Source organism: Amphiprion ocellaris, chromosome 20 (assembly GCF_022539595.1).
Source record: "Amphiprion ocellaris isolate individual 3 ecotype Okinawa chromosome 20, ASM2253959v1, whole genome shotgun sequence".
In the NCBI taxonomy this organism is placed as follows: Eukaryota; Metazoa; Chordata; class Actinopteri; family Pomacentridae; genus Amphiprion; species Amphiprion ocellaris.
In genome coordinates, this window is record NC_072785.1 from 4303191 (window position 1) to 4325790 (window position 22600).

The 22600-nt window shown below is 38.7% G+C and overlaps 1 protein-coding gene across 7 annotated transcripts in view; it reads right to left on the reverse strand.

Moving 5' to 3' along the window:
* Positions 1-2275: 2275 nt before the first annotated feature.
* The window catches only part of myt1lb (myelin transcription factor 1-like, b), a 126105-nt gene continuing 105780 nt past the window's right edge, over positions 2276-22600 (reverse strand). For 6 of the 7 annotated variants that reach the window (XM_055005785.1, XM_055005789.1, XM_055005790.1 and 3 more), the window contains 9 exons: positions 22468-22536; positions 19778-19840; positions 19490-19573; positions 13059-13280; positions 11583-11677; positions 10949-11052; positions 7675-7818; positions 6705-6767; positions 2276-4982 (listed from right to left, as the gene is read on the reverse strand). In XM_055005785.1, the coding sequence (XP_054861760.1) occupies positions 4842-4982; positions 6705-6767; positions 7675-7818; positions 10949-11052; positions 11583-11677; positions 13059-13280; positions 19490-19573; positions 19778-19840; positions 22468-22536 (985 nt within the window). In that variant the 3' untranslated portion in view covers positions 2276-4841. The remainder of the gene's footprint in view (positions 4983-6704; positions 6768-7674; positions 7819-10948; positions 11053-11582; positions 11678-13058; positions 13281-19489; positions 19574-19777; positions 19841-22467; positions 22537-22600) is intronic. The other variant, XM_055005788.1, reaches the window with a different exon arrangement.

Consider the following 22600-nt stretch of genomic DNA (forward strand, 5'->3'; position numbering starts at 1 on the left):
TCAATATTTACATGTTACCTCTTGCTCAGACAATAGAACGCCACAACATCTCTTACACAGATGACACACAACTTTATATTTCAGTGTCATCACATGGCTACAGTGCTTTACTTTCTCTCTAAGGGTATCCATCAAATCAAAGAGTGGATGTGTCAAAGTTTTCTCCGGCTCATTGCAGACGAGACTGAAATGATGTATTTGGCCCTTAAAATGAAAGGTCATAGATCAGAGCTCACGTCAACTCCATGTCACTAAAAGTTACAAATCAAGCCAGAATATCATTATTTACTTAGATCTGAACTGTAACAGTCACTTGAAAGCTGTTACTAAATCTATTACCACCTGAAGAACATTGAAGAATCAAGGGTTTCCTGTCTAGAGAAGACAGAGAAACTTGTTCATGCATTTATTTTCAGTAGGTTAGATTGTTGTAATGGTGTCTTTACAGGTCTTAACAAGAAATCAACCAAGCAGCTGCAGCTGATCCAAAACACTGCTAACAGAGTTCTAACTAACACCAGGAAACTGGACCACATTACACCGGTTTCTTAAATCACTACACCGGCTTCCTGTTAAATGATAGAGTTCAGAACCCGACTCCTGGTCTACAAAGCACTGAATGGTCCTGGACCAAAATCCATCCTGTACTTATCTCCATATGAAGCATCCAGAGCCTCTGGTCATCAGGGACAGGTTTACTGTGTGTTCCCAGAACCAGAACCATGACTAGTGAAGCAGTATTCAGCTATGATGCTCCTCACCTGTGGAACAAACTTCCAGAACACCTGAGGTCTGCTCAGACCATCAGCTCTTTTAAATCAGACCTCTTCTAAACCAGATTGTTTACTGTAGCTTTCTCTTAGATGCTCAATCTATTTTCTTGTCTTTTAGTGCACTTTTATGATCTTAATGTTGACTTTTATGTTTCATTTCTACGTTTTTAATGTATGTTTACCTTGAAATCATTTTTCTGAATGTATTTCTTGGCCGTTGTAAAGCACCTTCAATTGCCTTGTGTATGGATTGTGATATACAAAGAAACTTGTCTTGCCTGAAAAGAACTTCAAATTAAATCTAAATGTAAGCTAGTGGATATCACTGAAGTCCTCAGTTTTATCCCTCCATTGACACCACCTGTATGAGTTGCTATTGTTGCAAAGTTAACCAGAGGCCATGGGATACTAGCAGCACTTCAACATATACAGATCCATGAGTACTCATTGAGCACTCAAACCCACTGTACGGCTACACACTTGTCAAGTTTCCTGACGGCATCTTGCGCAGCTATGATTCTATTGCATTGATAAAATCTGTCAACAGATAGACAAACATACAGCATAAACACCTAGTCTAGTCCTAAAAACTGCATTTTTCCATGATGACACACACAGACAGATTTACAGCATGAAAACAACACCAAACAAAGCTGTCGTTGCTGGTAGAAATGCAAGAACTGTGTAAAAAGAAGACATGTTTTTAAGTTCCTTGCTTTATATTATCTTGGTTGCAAATATATTTCAAGCCTGACAATAAATGATCAGTAGTCATAAGGAAACTGATGGAATACAAATGTTATCTCCTCAGATGTTGCCATTAGATTGTAGATGATGTGAAATAATCAACAATTTACCGTGTAAATTTCAGTCAAATCTTGGGCTCTTTTCAGACTCACCACCAGCTCCTCAGTGGGCTTCAGGTCTGGATGTGACCGGACCACTTATTCCATTTCAGCCATTCAGAGCTGAACTTACTCTCATTCTTGAAATAACTGTCTTGCTGCATCTTTCAGGATTCTGTTAGAAACAGAAATAATTTCTCCCTAAAGCAGCAAAGCATCCCCACAGCCAGACCATAGGTATAATGTTGTTTAAGTGAAATTTGATTTATGTATATGTTACCATGTACACTATCATTCAGAAGTTTAGGGTCACTTAGAAATGTTCTTATTTTTGAAAGAAAAGCATTTTTTTTCAATGCAGATAACAATCAGAAATACAGTCTAGGCCTAAAGATAGTCATTTTAGCACAATAGATTCACTTTTGGAACCATCCTCAATGGGACATTAATGGCAGGATTTGTCAGTTTTGGATTGTAGTTTGCTGATTGGTTACTTTCTTTTTTATCCAAGTTCAGAATGGGTCTATAGACTATATAGCATAATAGTGTACTAGTGTACAGTAAGGTTTGAGTTTGCTGACATCTGCTGGTTCATTTAAAAATAACAGTCAAAGGGACAATAAGCAGAATCATTCTAGAATGAACACACAAAAGAAGTCATTTTACAGGCCTCTGGCAACACATTTTTTCTTTATTCTGAGTAAGATGTGTCAACATCCAGCATGACAAAAATTGTACAAAGTTCACAATTTATAAATGAAATATCACAGCAACTTGTGATCTCACACATTTATAGCAAAATTAAAATGTCAACAAATCCATGCTGTGTAGTACAAAAATAAATCAAACTTCAGTTCCACAGAGAGCACAATAGTTTATACAAAATCCTGTCTTTGTTAATGGTCACTGAAATCAATCTCAAAATGAACTGGCTCAAACAAAATAATAAACTCTGATGAATTCACAATAATTTATATGAAAAGTCAGCATTCTAAATATGTGACGACCTTTTTGTGTTCCCTATAGATAGTCACAGATAACTCTTTTCAGTTTTGTTATTTATGTACCAACATCAGATGAGCAGCTGGTTTGTGCTTTAAAATCCCTTTTCCATTTTCACTGATAATGAGAATTAATTCAAAAACTGGTACTAGCTATTACTCTACTGAAGCATTACTATATTGGCAAAAAGCTGCAGACACGATGCTGTGGAAAAAGGCGTATGCAGTCATGGATGATGGGTAGTAGAGTCCTGAAAGAGGACAGTAAAGTACAATAGATGAGATTCAATCAGGTGAACAACAAGCACCTTTTGCATTAGCTCTCAAAAAGGCAAATTCTGAACATGATCGCTAACAACTAGGACAACAGAATGGAGGGGTGCATACAGTCAGGCATACGGATGTGACGCTGGATTGTATCACCCCACAAAGGTCTCCTTTTACCAGACCTTTGTTGCTTCTGCTTTTTTTTAAAACCTTGAATTGATTGACTATTTAATCCTTTGTACAGTGATTAGATATAAAGTGCTGCTGGGGGATAACTTCATCTTCCTAAAACATAGCAAAAATGAAAGAACTTTGTTAATGTTTTTACACTTGATAATAGCCTACAGTATAACTGCTATGGTTATAATCATCCTCTTCTCTGATTTCTAGTCCCTGTTCCTCCTCTCTCAGTGGTACTAAATCCACGCCTACATTGGCTCCAAGCAGTTGGTTGCTCCAATCGTGTGCCAAAGAGGTCACCTGGAAAATTGCACGCTGCCGTACGTAAGGATAATATCTTCAAGGACAAGTGCAAATAGTCTACTGGCACATAAGTGGGGACAGTGACCCTGTAAGTCCCGCTGTCATACTCTATAAATACTCTTTACAAAACCCTCTGAAACCCTCCTATTAGGCCCTCGGGTACTGCTTTTAGCTTCTGTAAGAACATCAAAACATGGAAACGAAGGTGTCCCTGTGCAAAATCGTACAGAAAAAAAGTGGAACTCATATACTTTCGCATCAATACTCAATGTCCAGGTTCCCTCCTCTTTTTTAAAAAGACTTTTTGTATTAAAAGATTTGTATAAAAATCAATATTTTACATAGGCTATATTAAAAAGATTCATGTTACCCCGCTATGCTTATAAACAAGAAATTGCATATACCCAACTTTTTTTCCTTTGCAGATTGCATCCCGTACCGACTATAAACAAATGATTTAATTATTCTATTGCTGAGACGTTTCTGGATCCTAGCAACACAAGTCTCCAAATTGAGCAGATTTGATACTAGAAAGGCTAGACTGTGGTTCCTATAGGTCATTGTCTTCACACATCTTTACTACTTGAGACTAATTAACGATGAGCATGTGAACATGCATGCGCCGCACAGATGTGTTTTTCTAGGAATTAATTGGCTCTCCTATAGAATGGGATTTCCACCATCGGGTTTCCGTGTAATGATGTTTACAATATAACTGTTCATACATACATTCATACATACATCAGGTCAGTTTCCTCTCCAGATTCATTTACAGCACCAATTAAAAATGCCCCCACCTACAGCTACACATCGTTTCTTTTCATCAGAACAAAGCACAAACGTTTCTCAAGCATTGTCAGAAAATAAAGCGATTTGCAAACCAGTTCTTGCTCTTGAACAATCTACACGCAAGAAGAAGAAGAAGACGAAGAAGAAAAAAAACATCTAAAATCATTAAGTCCAAAATCTTCCACTGAGGAGAAAAATAAGTAGCTTCCTCCTTGCTTGTAGTTTTTTAATTTTTATTTCACTGTCCACTTTTTTTCATCTAAAATGCTTTGTTGTCAAGCAATAAAAAGAACTCACGTTCCATTATCATTAGCTTACTGTTCAGAAATATACACTAAAAATGTGCATACATGAGCAGCTAGAAACATTACATGACACTATGTCAGCTCATATGAAAACGTACAAAATGTGAATGTCCTCAAAAACTATTTTGCGGTTTACTCTTTTATGTTCTTCCTCAAAGCAAGACCCAAAAAGAAATGAGAGAAAGAAATAATCTTGAGGTCTTCCTAAGCGTAATACCTCTTTTTTTTTTTTTCAAAGAACAGAATTTAGAATATATAACACTATAGAAGTTACTGCACCAAACCGGAGGAGATCAAACCATCACTGCCTGTTTGTCTGTGGATTCTGAATCACCACCCACACCTGCTGGGGAACAAAAATGTCCCTCTGCTGAATGGCTACACTTGGATCCCTTGAACAGCTTGCTTGATGTTTTCCAACAGGGCTTTGTTCTCCGGGCTCTGGTACTGGTCTTGGTTCGTGTACATATCTGTCAGAGTGGTGACGTAGGCGTCGAAGTTCTGCTCGCTTATTGGCTCCTGCAGGACAAACAACACATCATGTAGGCTGTTAGAGGAAAAGGCTGGCGAGATAAGAACCTTCTCACCACAGCTTCTGGTCAGATATCTGGCTTCAAGAAGAAATATGGGCAAATATATCAGATTTAACGCATTTTCATAGCTGCATTTTTTAGAGTTGCAACATAAGCACATGGAAACTGCTTAAGTTTGGCTTAAGACAGGAATAAAAGGCAGAGTGAAGGAGAACATATGGAAGCAGATAAGGACCAAACCAATAGAATGTTTGAAGCAAATTAAAAACTAACTACTAAACACTTAGTGTTAGCCTAGCATTAGCAGTATTTTGTATTTAAAGAGCACTTTTTTGCTTACTAAGCTCATATATACACTCATTTCTGGGTTTTCCCTAGTGCTGCATTTATTCCACAGACATGACTTCTTTTTTTAAATCATCAAAAACACATCATTTATGTGAGCCTAAAACTGTTTGTTTGAGAGCAGATTTTCAGTTGTCCTCTGGTCCTTGAAGACTCGTGTGAGGAAGTGAATCACATCGAAGCCTCACATTGTGACACGTCATCGAAATGACTTAAAAATTAATAAAAAAGCATTACAGGGGCTCAGCAGGTTGAGCGGCCCATAAACAGGGGCTATAGTCCCCAATGCAGCGGTCGTGGGTTTGATCCAAGCCATAATCCTTTGCTGCAGGTCCTTCACCTATCCTTCTCCTCACCTTTGTCTCTCTCCCTGCTGCCCTGTCAATAAAGCTGAAAAAAGGCCAAAAGAAATCTTTAAAAAAATGATCGTGGTTCTGCTCAGTGCGATAATAAACTGCACCGATCTGCACATCTGAGAATCAAAGTTTGACTGAAAAACTGCAGCTTGTGTTCACAAAGCAGAGAGAAGATGAAAAGAAATAACAATAAAACATTGTTGATCAATAAAATAGATGCAGCGCTGCTCAAAACTGGTCTATAGAGGAGCAAACCATAAGCAAAATGTTGGAGGATACAATCAGCATGGTGAAGCATAGTTATAGAGTTTAGGTGTAAAAATGCAAATATTCAAATCTCTACAGGGTTTCCCTAAAGTCTGGACATAGGAATCTATCTCAATAACTATCATTTTTTGCCTCCACAGATTAAATATGGCTGTTATATTAAATATATATATGATTAATCATCAAATGTACAAAAAATTAAATATATTAAAAAATAATAAATTGAATAAAATGTTGTTAAATGTTGGTATTTCTTGCCTATGTGTCCAGACTCCCTGTATAGTACATAGGGTCACCATTTTTTTCTAGCATGGATAACGCCTGTGGGCACTGAGAGAAATGGGAAAGCAAAAAAAATGAAAAGAATTTTACTGATTTATGGCATTCTAATTTTGTTAATCTGCACAAAAGACGTGTGCGAGTTTTCTCTTCTTCTAGCCATTATTGTGTTTCCATCAAGCAAGCTCATCTTTCTTCACTTGACTTTGGTTTTAGATGTGGAAACTATCTGAGTAACTTTAAAATAGTTTATTCTGGGTGCAGATAGTTTTTCAAATAGGGTGATTTAAGAATTCATTGGTATTACAGTTTAAATATCAGGTAATGTGTACTGATTAAGTGTTTGTTTATTCTTTGTTTACCTCTGTAATGCTGACAACATTATAGAAGAAATGAAATCCAATATAATAAGTATATAAAAAAGAAAAAGGTAAAAGAAATGATGGAGATCCTTGACTTACTTGCTGGTGCAGCTGTAAGCAGCTGTTGTTCCTTAGAGGAGGCTCTTTGTGTGCCAGTGGTTTCTAGAGAGGGAATGGAGGGACACATTTCTCTTAGCTCAACTAAAAAAGTATATATATATGGTATTCTTACAATGAAACACTAGACGGCAGTATTTTACTACAGTCACACTTCAAATGATGTGATAGATGAACAAACTGAAGCTGGATGCAGGTGAAGACACAAGATGAGGCTCACTGCTGTTACATGGAGGGATCATTTCTGAGAAGCCATCCTATTTCAGGATCATAGGCCTTTTATTTTCTTGTTTTTCTTTTAAAAAATCTGAACGACTGAAAAATAAAAGTAGGATCCAATTATAAAAACGGCGCGTCGCTTAGAGAAGGATGCTTCACCGAGATTTAATCCATTCCTCTATCAGTGAATGCTAACTGGTCCATTATGCAACAGGATATGATTACAGAAAAGGAGTGTGAAGGAAAAAAACAGGGAAAAACTGTGTGATTACTATGAAACTCTCAGCAACAAAATGGAATATTTTGTTGGTATTATCTTCAAGAGAAAAAAAAAAGATGTGAACAAAAATAAGGTACCTGAAGCGCATCCAACAACAGTCTGGTGTTAATTCCTCAAATATGTTCACAGAATTGAAATGACAATGAAAGACGATTTGTTTTGAAGATTCAACCACTTCATACGCTAAAGTCTTTCATCTTCACACGTTTCTAAAGACACAGACAAAACCTCAACATATGCTGTTTGGTTTTAGTTGATGGAGTTGCTACCACTGTGAGAATGGAAAGCCCAATCAAACCTCATTTCACAACTCCCCCTCACTGTTTGGAAAGACAAGCAATGCTCCACATTTTAGATTAAGCATGCACAATAGGTTGCGGCTAAATACACAGATAATGCTATGGCTAGCTTTATTCTGTAACTTGCTGGCTTGCCGTTCCTGGTGGCCCTTACCATATGAGGGAGCTGGACATTAGCTAAACTGTTTATCAGTGACTGGCTGAGGTTGGCCAGCTCATGCAGGAGAGATTCATTTTGCTGTTCAATCACCTTGTTTTCCTCCTCTATGGACTTCAAGTTGGACTCCATTGTTGTGATCTGCAGAGAGGAAGACAGAACGTTACAGTAGAGCTTTCTGCTCCTGGGCAGCTACACACTGTGGCTGAATCAGATAAACACAACAGAGTGAGTACACTCCCATGAAATATCACTTAAATGTCAAGTGATTCAAAATTACATCACCTCTCAATAATTTCATTATTTAAAATCTGAACAGTATTCGCTCTTAATTCACAATAAAAACAGGTAATTTTCAAAGATCACAAATTGAATATATGCAGGTCCTGAAGATGAAACTCAAAGCAGAGAATCCACCAGTGATCTCTCTATGGACAGTAAAACACCCTTGGTTGCTCTTTAAAGGTGCAACTTTGCTATAGAACATGAGAAGAAGCCTGACGCAATATCCAGCACATTCTTTGGTCAAATGAAACCAAGATACGCTGCCTGTCCAAAAAAAAAGCCACCACCTGGACTTAACTAAGCAAATAGGTAAGATCCTTCCATTGGATAATTACTGCAGTGATGGCAACAACTTCTTTAACCCTAGCTGATGCAGTGAGGAGCTTCTCATTTCTTGAACAGTCATGGTGGAAGACATATCCTGTGGTCGTGGAAATGATGTTAATCTGTCTCAGAAGGGTCAAATTATTGGCCTGCATCAAGCAAAGAAAAATACTAAGGAGATGAAACGACTAAAATCAGGTTAAGAACCATCCAACACATTATTAAAACCTGAAGGATAGTGGAAGACCATCATCTTCAAGGAATAAATGTGATCAGAACAATTTCTTAGATGATTGTAGGAAATCAACAGTAGAACTTAGGGCTGTGTTTAGTGAAAGTAAGGATTGGGACTAAACAGCTGTAGCGCTAAGAAAACCACTGATCAATGAGGCTAATCAGAACAAAAGGATTCAGTTTGCTATGGAGCATAAAGATTGGACTCTGGATCAATGGAAGAAGGTCATGTGATCTGATGAGTCCAGATTTACCCTGTTCCAGAGTGATGGGGGCATCAGGGTAAGAATAGAAGCAGATGAAGTGATGCCCTCATCATGGCTAGTACCTACCAGCCTGTGGGGGTTAGAGTTATGATCTGGGGTTGGTCAGGTTCAGCAATGTTATGTTCCCAAAGAATGAGGTCAGCTGATACCTGAAGATACTGAAGGACCAGGTCTTTCCATCCGTGGAGTTTTTCTTCATGTTCCAAGATGATGATGCCAGGATTCATGGGGCTCACTTTGAGAATGAGTGGATCAGGGAGCAGGAGATGGATTGTCCTCCACAGAATCTTTGGGATGTTCTGGAGAAGACTTTGTGCAGCGGTCCGACTCTCCCATCATCAATAAAAGATCTTGGTAGAAAACGAATGCATCTCTGGGCAGAAATAAATGCTGACACTGCAGAAGCTTATCGAAACGATGCCACAGCGAACGTGTGTTCTTCTCAGAGCTAAAGGTGGTCCAATGAAATATTAGAGTGTGTGACTTTTTGTTTGGCCTTGCAGTGTAATTTTAAATAAACATGTATGGCAGGATCCTGTCCAGGTCTACCACAGTAAATGCACTGTCCTGACAGTGAAGCATGAAGACTGAGGTGTGATGATTTGGGGTTGCATAAGTGCCAAAGATGTTGGGAGATTACATATATAGATGGCACCACAAATGCCTGTGAATAGATTAAATACTGGCTGACCACATGACTCTCAGTCTGAGGAGAAATATTCCAGCATGATAATGATCTATGACATTAACAGGACACATTTCAAGTTTACAGCAACACAACACTTCCAGCAAAGAGCAGCTGAAAAATATATTTTTCTGATGATGACAGAAGATCTCAGTTTGTAGCAACACTGGTATCCTCTATTGTTATCCAGGAGAACTGAGTCTGTCATAAAGAGTCCAGAAAGACATTTGATGTATAAATGAAATGAAAGATCTGAATCTCAGTAGTAAAAGGTGTACTGACTGTTGTTGTACTGACTTCTGACTATGGGCCCTGTATTTTTTAATGTAGTAAATATAAACTTTTTGTTACTCCGCCAAGGAACACGGTGGAGTTATGTGACAATCGGTGTTCGTTTGTCTGTCTGTCTGTCTGCCTGTCTGTCTGTTAGCAACATTACTCAAAAAAGGACAAACAGATTGCCATGAAATTTTCAGGGAAGGTCAGAAATGACTCAAGGACCAAGTGATCAGATTTTGACAGTGATGCAGCTTATAGTCTGGATCCATGGATTTGTTAAAGATTTCTGTATCATTGTGAGATAGTGGCATGGCGTCACTGTAACCATGACAACAAGTGAACACTACGTCAGCTGCCTGCTGATGATCACATGATTGTGATCCTACTACAAATCCACTGCTGAGGACTTACCAGGACTCATCCATTGGAAATGATACAAGGAACAAATGATTAAATTGTGGGGGTGTTTCTGAGTCCCATCAATTCCTGCTCCCCACTACAATGTGCAATATTCTAATTTAAATTTTACTCTAATTTATTAGCCTAGTTAAGCAAATTCAAGTCTTTTTTTTACACAGTACTTTGTTTACACTTATTTTTACACAGTACTTCTTATATTTACGCTTTATAGACTTACAGCATTTCTTTTCGACATTCTCAGATTTAGATTTACATGTTTATTCTCTTACTGTCTGTTGTTGCTGAGTACTGCAAATCTATACACCACGCCAATTTCCTTGTGTACACAAACTCACTAGGTATTAAAGGCTTTTCTGATTCTGATTCTGATTCTGATATTTAGGTCATATTTAGGTCATAGGATTCAGTATCCGTATATAACGTACACATGCATAACACACGCCTGTACTCAGCTCAAGGTCGTTTTGTTTGTGGGTACATCTATATTAAATGACTACATTTTATGTTGCTGTGATTTCTGATCATCAATAACTAATAAAGAAATGCTGCATTTCTGACAATGCCATGTGGGGGAATGAGCAGCCTTGGAGGAGTACTGCTCTCTCTGAGTGCTTTTCTAGTTGTTAATGTGACAAATTTTACTGTTCAACTTAGAAGGAAGAGAAGAAATTACTGCCAGGTGAAATAATTTAGAGTCATTTGACCTGAAGTGATATTTCATTTCTGTTGAGTACTGCAGACACAGGCCAATGGGTACAGCAGACAGGAAGTAACTCACCTGTGTTCTAAGTTTGATCATGTCTGCTTCCACTTGTGAATTCGATTCACTTAAATCTTTGATTTCTTCATCCAGCTGTTTGATCTCCTCTTCATGCTCCAGTCCTGCACAAGGAGAGCAGCATTAGCAGTGACAGTTACTGCAAGACGTCAGTCATAAATCAGAGGAACAGCCTTTGTGTTAAACTAAGTAAGGATTCTGCTGGACACAGTGTGTGATTTTCTCACCTCTATTCAATAGAATGGGAGCAGGTCATCGACAATTTTACAGACAAGTTACATTATTATATTGTCACATCGTTTTATGAAGTGTTGAAATTCACATGTCCAAGGTGTAGGGGAAAACAGATGCTGCACAGAACAACAAGCAACCTCAGATATTTTATGTCTGATTACTGCCAAGCAAGGCCAGCCCTGTTCTCCCAGATTGGAGCCGCTCTTCTCATTATTTACATCCTGCTCCTGAATGGCAGTTTATTTGTGAAACAGCACACACACACACAAGCACGCACGCACGCACGCACGCACACTCCTGATTGGTTTATTATCTGAAAATGGAACTCTCTTCCGTGAATCGTTGCACATCCATGCAGCTGATTGGCTGTATTGTGTGGGTGAGTGCTAGTTGGAGTTACCGTTGCTGGCGCGTTGCTGCTTTATTGTTAGCATTTCCACCCCCGACAGCCTGGCTTTCCTCATGGCGGAGGTGGCACGTGGACAACCAGACAGACTGAAAGAGGAAGCATTGTTTCAGTATATTATGGTTTTCAACATGCATGTATAATGAGCCAACATGGTTTACAGACTGCTGGCTGGAAGGAGGAGAGAAGAAATACTGCCTCAGTGTCATAATTGAAGAAAGTTTTTGGAATTACCACCATGTATCTGCAGTGAATATGCAACCAGAGCTTTAAAGACGGGGAAAAAAGGGCAAACAACTAGCTAGGCTCTGTCCGAAAGTAAAAAATCTGCGTACCAGCACCAGGTTTTACCAGGCTGTACAGGTTGACTAAATATTTCCTGTATGAGGCCAGTAACTTCCTGGATTTATTTGTTTGCCTGGCAGCTGGCCAAGCAAGACATCACCAATAAAGACCTTTATAGCTGCGGGTAGATGCTGTTACCACTGGACAGAGGCAGACTTGCTGTTTCCTCATGTTTTCAGTCTTTATGTCAAGCCAAGCTAATGAGCTGTTACATAGATCTTTACACTAAACCCTCAGCAGGACATTGAAAAAGTTCATTTCCATAAATGTCCTGCTTTGTCCACTCTGGGCTACTGTAGAAACATGGTCATGCAAAGTCATGGACTTTGTGGAATGTCATTTAAATTCTATAGTGAACAATTAAAAACAGAACTTCATAGCTTCAGATCTCATTACAAAAGAGTCCTCATGGTGTATTTCTACATGGGAGTCATGACTGTGAGGGATAACTGTGAAAAATGTACGATTTGACCACAGAGAAAAGACAATTCTACACATATCAGCTCCTTTGCCACCCTATTGTGAACAATGGTCTCAGCTTGGTGGGACACCGGTCCTAATGTAGATATTAAAGGTTCATTCCAAGCTACAGAAAACACAAAAAACATTACAGTTCCAGGTGATTCTTGTTCATGAAACATAATTATGAATACTACATTCCGCTTCTGCAAATAGATCAGATTTATCGCCAGACATTGCTGTGTTCAATCTGTCTTTCCAGAAGTAAGTTAACCCTCGTGTCGTCCTGTGGGTCAAAATTAACCCCTTTTAAAGTTTGAAAATGTGGAAAAAAAAAAATAAAAATTTCGCAGCGAAACTTCTGATGTCCACATTTTCAACATTTTTTGGAAATCTTTGAACATTTTTTGGTGGAAAAAAAGAAATGTTAAAATGTTTCTCAAGAACATTCACAAAAAAATCTACCAAAATCCAGTGAATTTCGCTGGAAATTTGAGGAATTTTTTTGCTGAATTTTTGGATTTTTTTCAGACAAGGAAACAATGTTTTTTGGTGCCCATAAATGAGGACAACAGGAGGGTTGAAGTCAGCATGAGCAACAACACACAATATGCAATTAAATCTTATCTCAAAACCAAATACTCCAGCTGTGTTCCCCATACCCACCTCCGATGCGTCAGGAAGCTGCCGCTGACGTGACCAGAGCCGTCACAGCCTGGTGTTGGGCAGGACATGCCCTCTGTCTTGCCAGACTTCCATGTGAACTGAATGCCGTTTAGGTAGCCGTCTTTCTGTCTCTTGGCTGCTATGGGGCATCCTGATGCACTTCTGTGGGATGCGTACTTTCCTGTTACGTGTCCCTGACCATCACACCCTGGGACTGGACACCTGGGGGAAACAGGGTGAGACAAAATGATCCTTATTTAACAGGCTGGATACTTTTATCACTCCACTTGCCACTCAAACATCCTCCTTCATCATTTGTTCATCATACAGGAGACAACATCCCTATTCCTACAAAGAATAACCTGTGAGTCTCAGTTAGAGGCTCAAACTAAATAAAAAATACTTTCAAAATTTTAGTTCTCTTTTTTTTTGCCTCCGTCTCTTTGCGCTTTCTGCTTTGATATAAACAAAGATAGGCTCATCCTATTTTAAAGCCGTCCCAGTGGCAGCCTTATCACAGTTGTGGAGTGGTGACAGTGCATCAACACCAGTGCTAATCAGATGCACTGAAGCAGTAAATTATTCCAAATGTCACACTTCGCAGAATGGATTATGGCTAAAGCTGGTATCAGTTCTGTCTGCCAATAGCATCTACCTGGTTTTAGTTCAACTTCATGGCTTTTTGACTGCAGAAAGGCACAGGGAGTTTATGTGTACTGCTTTCTGCTACATTGTTTTTTCTTTGATATTTGAGATTGGTGTCTAGTCAAAGGAATTTGCTTAATTAATTCCTTTCCTTGTTCACCAGACTTCTAAAACCCCTAAACTGACTGACCACAGTATAATACATTCTCTTACACAATGCTAAATTGTTCTCAGTTCTATTCTGTTCTCCTAGCACAATGTGGAATCCATTATTAGTTTCCTTTTGTGTATTCTGTGGAGTAGCATCTGATCACATTTTGCTTTTTGCAAAATTTTCCAATGTTCCCTTCACATATTTACCACATTCTGCTCAAATTCACTCTCCATGTTCACATTCTACATTGAAACCTCTCTGTCTAGATATCAGACAGTATACAGCTAGCAGGACACCACTGCTTCCTGTATTCAGTACAGTACATATCTGTGCATATTGTGACAGATGATTCATGCTTTTTTATAATACAGATCCTTCTAAAATCAGTCTAAAATGAGAGCAGGATTTCTTGCATTACTTGACTGATGTGACAATATTTTAACTGGATTAAACAGGGGCTGCACAGTGGCTCAGTGGTTAGCACTGTTAGCTTGAAGATCCCAGAAGCTTCATGTCCAGTCCTTCCCAGGATCTTTCTGCATGGAGTCTCCATGTTCTCCTGTACGTGTGGGTTTTCTCCAGGTTCTCCAGCTTCCTCCCACAGTCTAAAAACATGCTGAGGTTAACTGGTGATTCTAAATTGTCTGTAGGTGTGAATGTGAGTGTGATTGTTTGTCTCTATGTGTAGCCCTGTGATAGACTGTTACCTGTCCAGGTGAACCCTGTCTTTACCTTGAATTGGCTGGGATGGGCTCTAGCCCCCCCGAGAGGATACAGCTGTGTATAGATAATGGATGGATGAAGGGATTAAACAGTGATCATACCTTTACCATCATCATCTGACATTTTCCAATATTTTAATCACTAAACAATTTCAAACAGCAAATCTTGGATTAATAAAAGCTCTCCCTTCTCTATAGGTCACACAACTCATTCATTCCACTGACCTGACTATGTCCACATATCTTTCAAAGATAATAAATTGTGTTGTGACCAGAAACATCATGACTATGGAATGAAGCCACTATTGAAATACTTCTAATATCAAACGGTGGAGGTTTGATCCATTGTTCTTCTACATTTGCTTTAAGAGTGGCTTATAATTAAACAAGATGATCACCCCCAAATCAGGTCTGATTCCATGGATAAAAACTAAATAAATATAAAAAAAAAACTATTTTATGTAGAATCTAGTGGCAACCAAAAGTTTTTCAACCAAAGATTTTTCTAAAAACTGTCACTAGATAGAGAACATTTGATTGAAAGAGGAAGGATATTCCACAGCCTTGGTGATGCTACTCCAAAGTTCTACCCACCAGCCTCCATCGAGGAACAGTTAACAGCTGCTGGGCTGAGAACCAAAGAGTCCTAGAGTTAGAGTGGAGGTAGTTCTGAAAAGTACCCTGGTGCCAAACCAAGAAGACTTTATAGACAAATAAAAGAACCATAACATCAATTCTGTATTTGACAGGTAGCCAGTGAGGGATGCTACTATTTGTGTATTGCTCTCTATTTTTTTGGTATTAGTTTGGACTCTTGCAGTAGAAGAGACAGTCAGGACAGCGAGGGCTGGCTAATACCCTAGGTAAGTGAGTTGCAGTTGTTAATCCACTCTTGAGGAGATAATTGCAGTGGTAAGAGTCTTTATGTCACTCAGAGACAGCATGGTCCTCAATCTGGCAATATTCCTCAGCTGAAGAAGGCGACCATTCACCACAGAGTTAATATGTTTGTCAAATCTCAATACCAAAATAAACATGACACCAAGATTCCTGGTATTGGCAGGAAGGTTAGACGGCAGTGGCCCCAAGTGACTGATCAGTCATTGTGGTGTTGGGGAACCAAAAACAGTCATTTCTGTCTTATCATCATCCAGATAACGTCAGTTTTTTGCAAACCAACGTTTCACTTGTTGGAGAAAGTTAAGGGTGGATGCCTCACAGGCAGAATCCTCCAGATTCAGAGGCAGATGTACTTGTGTGCCATCACATGCAGCATTAAATATAGCAATTTCCACGATTTGTGCAACTCACATGATCCCTTCCAATACTCACAATAGAAGTTTCCCAAATGCTAAACTTCTGCCCCACAAACGATGCCTCACATTAACCAAATAATCCAGCTACTAATGGCTACATTACCAATACATTCTTGTTTTACAATTATTGTAAAGTCAACAGGAAAAGCACTCAGAGAGCACTGTACTCCTCCAAGGCTGTCCATTCCATCATATGACACTGTCAGAAATGCAGCATTTGTTTATTAGTTATTGATGATCAGAAATCACGGCAACATAGAATGTGTCCATTTAATATAGATGTACCCACAAACAAAATGACCTTGCGCTGAGCACAGGTGTGTGTTATGTATGTGTATGTTATGTACGGATACTGAATCATGTGACCTAAATATGTAGCGGGCGGCGGGAATTGATGGGACTCAGAAACACCCCCACAATTTAATCAGTTGTTCCTTGGATCATTTCTGATGGATAAGTCCTGATAAGTCCTCAGCGGTGGATTAGTAGTAGGATCACAATCATGTGATCATCAGCAGGCAGCTGATGTAGTGTTCACTTGTTGCCATGGTTACAGTTATGCTGTGCCGCTATCTGGCAATGATACAGAAATCTTTAACAAATCCGTGGATCCAGACTATAAGCTGCATCACTGCCAAAATCTAATCACTTGGTCCTTGTGCCATTTCTGACCTTCCTTTTTAAGTAATGTTGGTAAAAGACAGACAGACAGATTCACGTACACCGATCGTCACATAACTCCACCATGTTCCTTGGTGGAGTAAATATATAAAGAAAACATGAAGTGTCTTGCAGTTCTGTTAATTGTGCAAGAATGGACCACTAAGTGTGTTTAAACTGCCCACGTAATGAAAACATTTATAACTGTAGGTATATTAAATTCATTTTTTAGAATCTACATCACACAAGAGAAGGCTGATTTAAAGTATCCATCCATCATCCATACACCGCTTAGTCCTCATTAGGGTCATGGGGTTCTGAAGTCTATCTCAGCTGACTGAGGGTGAAGGCAGGAGACACCTGGACAGGTAACAGTCTATTACAGGTTCACCTGGACAGGTAACAGTCTATTACAGGTTCACCTGGACAGGTAACAGTCTATCACAGGTTCACCTGGACAGGTAACAGTCTATCACAGGTTCACCTGGACAGGTAACAGTCTATCACAGGTTCACCTGGACAGGTAACAGTCTATCACAGGTTCACCTGGACAGGTAACAGTCTATCACAGGTTCACCTGGACAGGTAACAGTCTATTACAGGGCTACACATAGAGACAAACAATCACACTCACATTCACACCTACGGACAATTTAGAATCACCAGTTATTAACCTCAGCATGTTTCTGGACTGTGGGAGGAAGCTGGAGAACCTGGAGAAAACCCACACATGTACAGGAGAACATGGAGACTCCATGCAGAAAGATCCCAGGAAGACTGGATGTGAACTGGGGATCTCCTAGCTGCAAGGCGACAGTGCTAACCACTAGGCCACTGTGCAGTCCTGAATTAAAGTATGAACATGGGAAAAATATGTTCACTTCTCATCCAAAAAAAGATAAGAATTACAGTTCTATTTTAATTTTACTGTATTTTATTATCACATAGCCCCTTACTGTTCAGGCTTAGAGCTTGTAGCAGCAAGCTACAAGCTATTGTGATGATTTTCGTTTTACTAATATGAACTAGGATATTAATGTGACATCATTTGTGAGCAGCTCAGATCACTGTAAGCAGCAAGGCGGACGAGAGATAGCAACATGTATGATAGGTAGCACCCAAAAAAAATACAAAATCTGAATCTGGAGGTTCCACATTGAGCCCCTTGTCAGCAAAATGAATCAACCTCACATATCCCACGGTGTGTCTTTCATTTTTTCAGCTCAAAATACTGCAAAGATGGTCCATTTCACCTTGACCATGTAACCGCTGGTTTAAGGGGTTGTTGTGCTCTGAAAGCCAATGAAATGCAGCTGCTCCCGCCCCCTTCAGGAAGAACACGGTGTCTACAGCTGTCTTTGACAGTTTAAGCTTTACAGCTCTTAGTTAGTTCGGTGTTACATAGCACCTGTAAAGCTGGGAGGATAACTAGGTATAGGAGGGGGGTTTGAAGAATGCCAGAAATAAATGTCTTCATGTCTTAACAGCTTGTATTTTATACCAGAAGTTTATACCACAAAACAGAATATAGCATGTTTTGTCTGTGTTGTTGTTTTTTAAATTGTCAAAATGCTCATGAACTCCATTTATTAGAGCCTGAAAAATAGATAGATGTTCAAAATTTTCCTGTGCCTCTTGAATTAATCATGTCTCGTGTTGTTTTGTTGGGAAAACCAATGAAATTTTGGCCTAAAAGCATGATTTTTCATCAAATCACTTTAAATTACATGTCTCATGAGAAGCACCGACTGATTTGAACTGCAACCAAAAGATTCAGTGATGTTTCAGCTAAAGTGCAGGCTGTTTACAAAGGAAAGATCTGAGACAAATATAGGAAGAATTAGAGAAAAAATTCTGACTTGATCAATAAAGTAAATGCAGCAAAGCTCAAAAATGGTATAGAGGGGAACAAGTTGTCAGTAAATTGTTAGACGATCCATTCAGCAGGTAGCAATATCTTCTAGATTTGATGTACAGAATGATGTGAAAAAAGATGAGTCTATAGAGTTTTTTTCAATAATAAATGACATACAACTTGTGTTTTTCCTATTTATTATTTATGGCATTATAACTGTATCATTCTGCACATATAAATACTCTTTGGAGTTTCCTCTTCTTCTCGCCATGATTATGCTGTTTCCATAGACTTTACATTGCAGCAATAAATGAGCCCACAGTGAGGAAAAGCAGTAAAGCTGCCCAGAAACCTGGAGTTCAGAGAGTTAATGTGCTGAATTCTGTTGATTCTTGTGATTTTATGAGTTAGGGTTGCAGATACAGAGATTGTAATATGAGCTGAGAATTCTGACAGAATTACCTGTGGCAAACTGTCCTCAGAATCCAGCAGAATGACAAGCTTGAGAATGAACAACGTGTGTTGTTTGTGCTCTGCACCAGCAGAGAAATCAATGCAGCTGCAGGTATGAGGCCAGTGAAGCCCATTGTGGGATTTAGGTAGAGTCAGTCAGTCTCTCTCTGCCTCTCTCTCTCCCGCTCTGCTTGACTCCCTGTATTTCCCAACCTGCATGTCTGCAGAGTTCACCAGAGACTGCAGAACCTCCTCCTCTAAACTGCTACAACCCTCTAAAGTTTCTCCTGCACCTTTAGCCTGGGCTGGAAACTTTACACTCATGGCACATTTGTCTTGTCAGAACTAAGACAGATTTTTTCCTGCTTAAAGGGATGCATATCAGACAGCAAAACATGGCATTACTGAGCAGGACATGGGAGGGCTGACTAAAATTCAGTACAATATTTGTTTTGCTTCCATTGCACACGCTTTTGCATAATTTTAAAACAGGAAACACGAGGTCATGTCATATATCATATGGGAAATGCAGCGAACACAGAGCAGCGTTGGCAGTGAAGGGAAGAGTTTCAGTATCAGGGTTTTAAAGGGAGACAGAAGACTGATGATCAGTGTCTGTACTGTACCTGATAGGCTCCTGGTCCTCCTTGTTCTCTTTACTGTGGATGATCTTTATCCCACTTTTCCTGGCCCGCGGACACCCTGAAAGACTGCAGATAAATGACAGTGTTAAAGAGTTGACGCATACTGTGTGTGTGTGTGTGTGTGTGTGTGTGTGTGTGTGTGTGTGTGTGTGTGATAGAGAGAGAGTCAGAGGGGGGAGGAAAGTTAAAGCAGACTAAGGTAATATCTTCACAGAGATCTGAAGAGAGTGGATAAGGATAAAAGCTGTATATGGTGAATTCATGTTGTACCTTCTGTGTGACGCGTAGTTGCCAGTGATATGTCCCGAACCATCGCACCCTGGTGTCGGGCACCTGGGGCAGAAAACACAAAAAGGGCTCAGGGCCTACAGCAAAAGCACAATTTCTTAATGATAAGATACTACATGCCCTTGAAAGCAATAAACATATATCATACTAATAATAGCCATGTCATTCTTTGCTATATCCACTGTCTGTTCAGTGTGAAACATTAGCTGGGTCAATAATGAATTGAGGGACTTTTGAAGTCCATGGGCTATATCTTGAATACATTTTTATTAAAAATAAAAAAGAAATGTTTTTTATGTTCATTGTGATCATGTCTTTACAAATTCCATCATTATTTATTATGGAAACAATCACTTATTAATAAAAAATGACTGGATATCACTAAAATTTCAACTAAATAAGCATCCAAATTTAATAACAACCACCTTCTAATGAGCTAAACAATAATAAAATGAGCTGATTCAGAAATAGTTTGATTGTGTTCTTTTTATTAAGTTGAGATAATCATGACAGATATTTCTTTTATGGCAATGTATTACATTTTATATGGAAAAAAACTAATTGTATCTGTGTCCCAGAAATCACTTTCAACTAAGTTTCCCATGACAAAAACACCTCTGGAGGAAGTGTGTTAATTCCAGATCACATGACCTGCTCCACATGATGTCATTTCCTCCTGAAGAAAAGACTGGCCAGACTCCAAGGCTTTCTGACTTATTTCACATAAAGTAGTCAACAGGTTTACTACAATATCTTTAGAAATAACTTTCAATTTCAATTTTACTCAATTGTATATATAATATTTAGAGGAATTTTTCTGTAAAAATACCATGTGGTGTTTGGTTATAGGCGGCCATGTAGGTCTGAAAACAGCAAAAACGTTAACTATGATACCTGTCAGCTATGTTACAAAAAGTCCCGCAATTATATATTAACCCAGCTTCTTCTGACTGTGATTATAACTGGTCCATATACAGCGTGGAATGGTATAAGAGCTATTAGCTTCAGTAATATAAGGACTGTAGCACCTTTAGGGGTCCTGGACTAATTATTAGACTGGGAAAGAATAAAAACAGTGTACTTCCATACTCTCTAACCCCATTGTTTCCCACTGAAGACTTTGGGCCATGAATATCTAGTTTTACTTAGAGAAGCTAAACAGCTGGAAGTATTCTCAGCAGAGGATTAGTTTTATTACATGTTTTACATTTTGTGCTCTGGTGAATATTTGGGGCAGCAGGACAGTATGTGTGGGACTGAGACTAAATAATATCACCTCTGAACACATACAGTGCATGACTGATGAGCTTTAAAAGTCTTCAGACAACAATGGAGCTCCATTACACAGATGATACAACATTAGATAGACACTTGAACATTCAAACATATACTTATTGGTAGGATGCATTCACTGTTGGTGTTGGTCATTTTATGTGATTTGAAAAACAGTTAATTTAACTGCAGAATAGATGACTTTTAAACTGTTTCCCGTGAATAGTGGTGAGGTAAAGCAGCCTATTTCTCAGTCCACTTTTAACATTACAACTCCAACAGCAGGGGTGTCAAACATGTGGCCCGCGGGCCAAAACCGGCCCTCCAGTGGGTCCAATCCGGCCCTCAAAGTGTAAAAATTCCAGAGAAGACATTAACTGCAGATTATAAATTTGTAAAACTATAAATTTAAAATAATTTCTAGAGCAGGACAACTTGTTTTGATCACAAAGTAAAATACTAGATTGTTCATTGTTCTTTTGTCGTCTTGTGTCTCATTTTAGTAATATTTTGTCTTGTTTTTGTTTTTTTTTGTCTTTTTTTATGTCTGATTTTTGTTGTTTGTCTCGTTTTTAGTCATTTTTGTTTCTTGTTTTTGTCATTTTGTGTTTCCTTTTTGTCTTGCTTGTGTTTTTAGTCTTATTTTTGTCATTTTGTGTTTTGCAATATTCCTTGTTTTGTGTATAATTCATGTCATTTTATGCGTTTTTGTCTCGCTTGTGTTGTTTGTCTATTTTTTGGTGTTTTGCTTCTCGCTTTTGTCATTTTTGGTCTCGTTTGTGTAATTTTTTTGTCTCGTTTTTGTCATTTGTCCATTTTTTGTTGCTTTGAAAACTTTTTTGTCAAATTTTTTTCTCTTTTTTGCTTTGTGTCGTTTGTCTCATTTTTTGTCCTTTTGTGTCTCATTTTTAGTAATATTTTGTCTTGTTTTTGTTGTTTTCTGACTTTTTTTGTCGGACTTTTTTCATTTTGATCATAAAGTAAAATACTACATCATTCAGTTCCAGACAGCTGTGACTAAATGTTTGGTGTCTTTGTAGACACTCTGTGATCTGGAAGTTGTAATGTGTAAATGATAAACCAAGGCTCAATGTTTTTTAAATTGAACTTATTTTTCTTGAGAAATTTCAGGTTGTTCATGATGTTTTGTAAAAAGATAATTCCTTATTTGTAAACATTTTCAGAATGTACTTTTTTGCACTAAAACATGGTTATTTATAGGTTATTATGCTGTGGTTTTACTGGTCCGGTCCACTTGAGATCAACTTGGGCTGAATGTGGAACCTGAACTAAGATGACTCTGACATCCCCGTCCTACATGACTATGCACACTAAGGCTTAACGTGGACGAGCACAACATGCATATCATTCATATATGAGTGAGTCATGTCACGCCTTACTTGAGCTCTTGTGCGTTGTTGGCCAGCATGCTTCGAATGCTTTTATCAGCTAAAGGACAACCTGAGAGACTGAAAAATACACCGGTGGAACATTAGTTACAGCAAAATAATTCAAAAACCAACCAGTGCAACA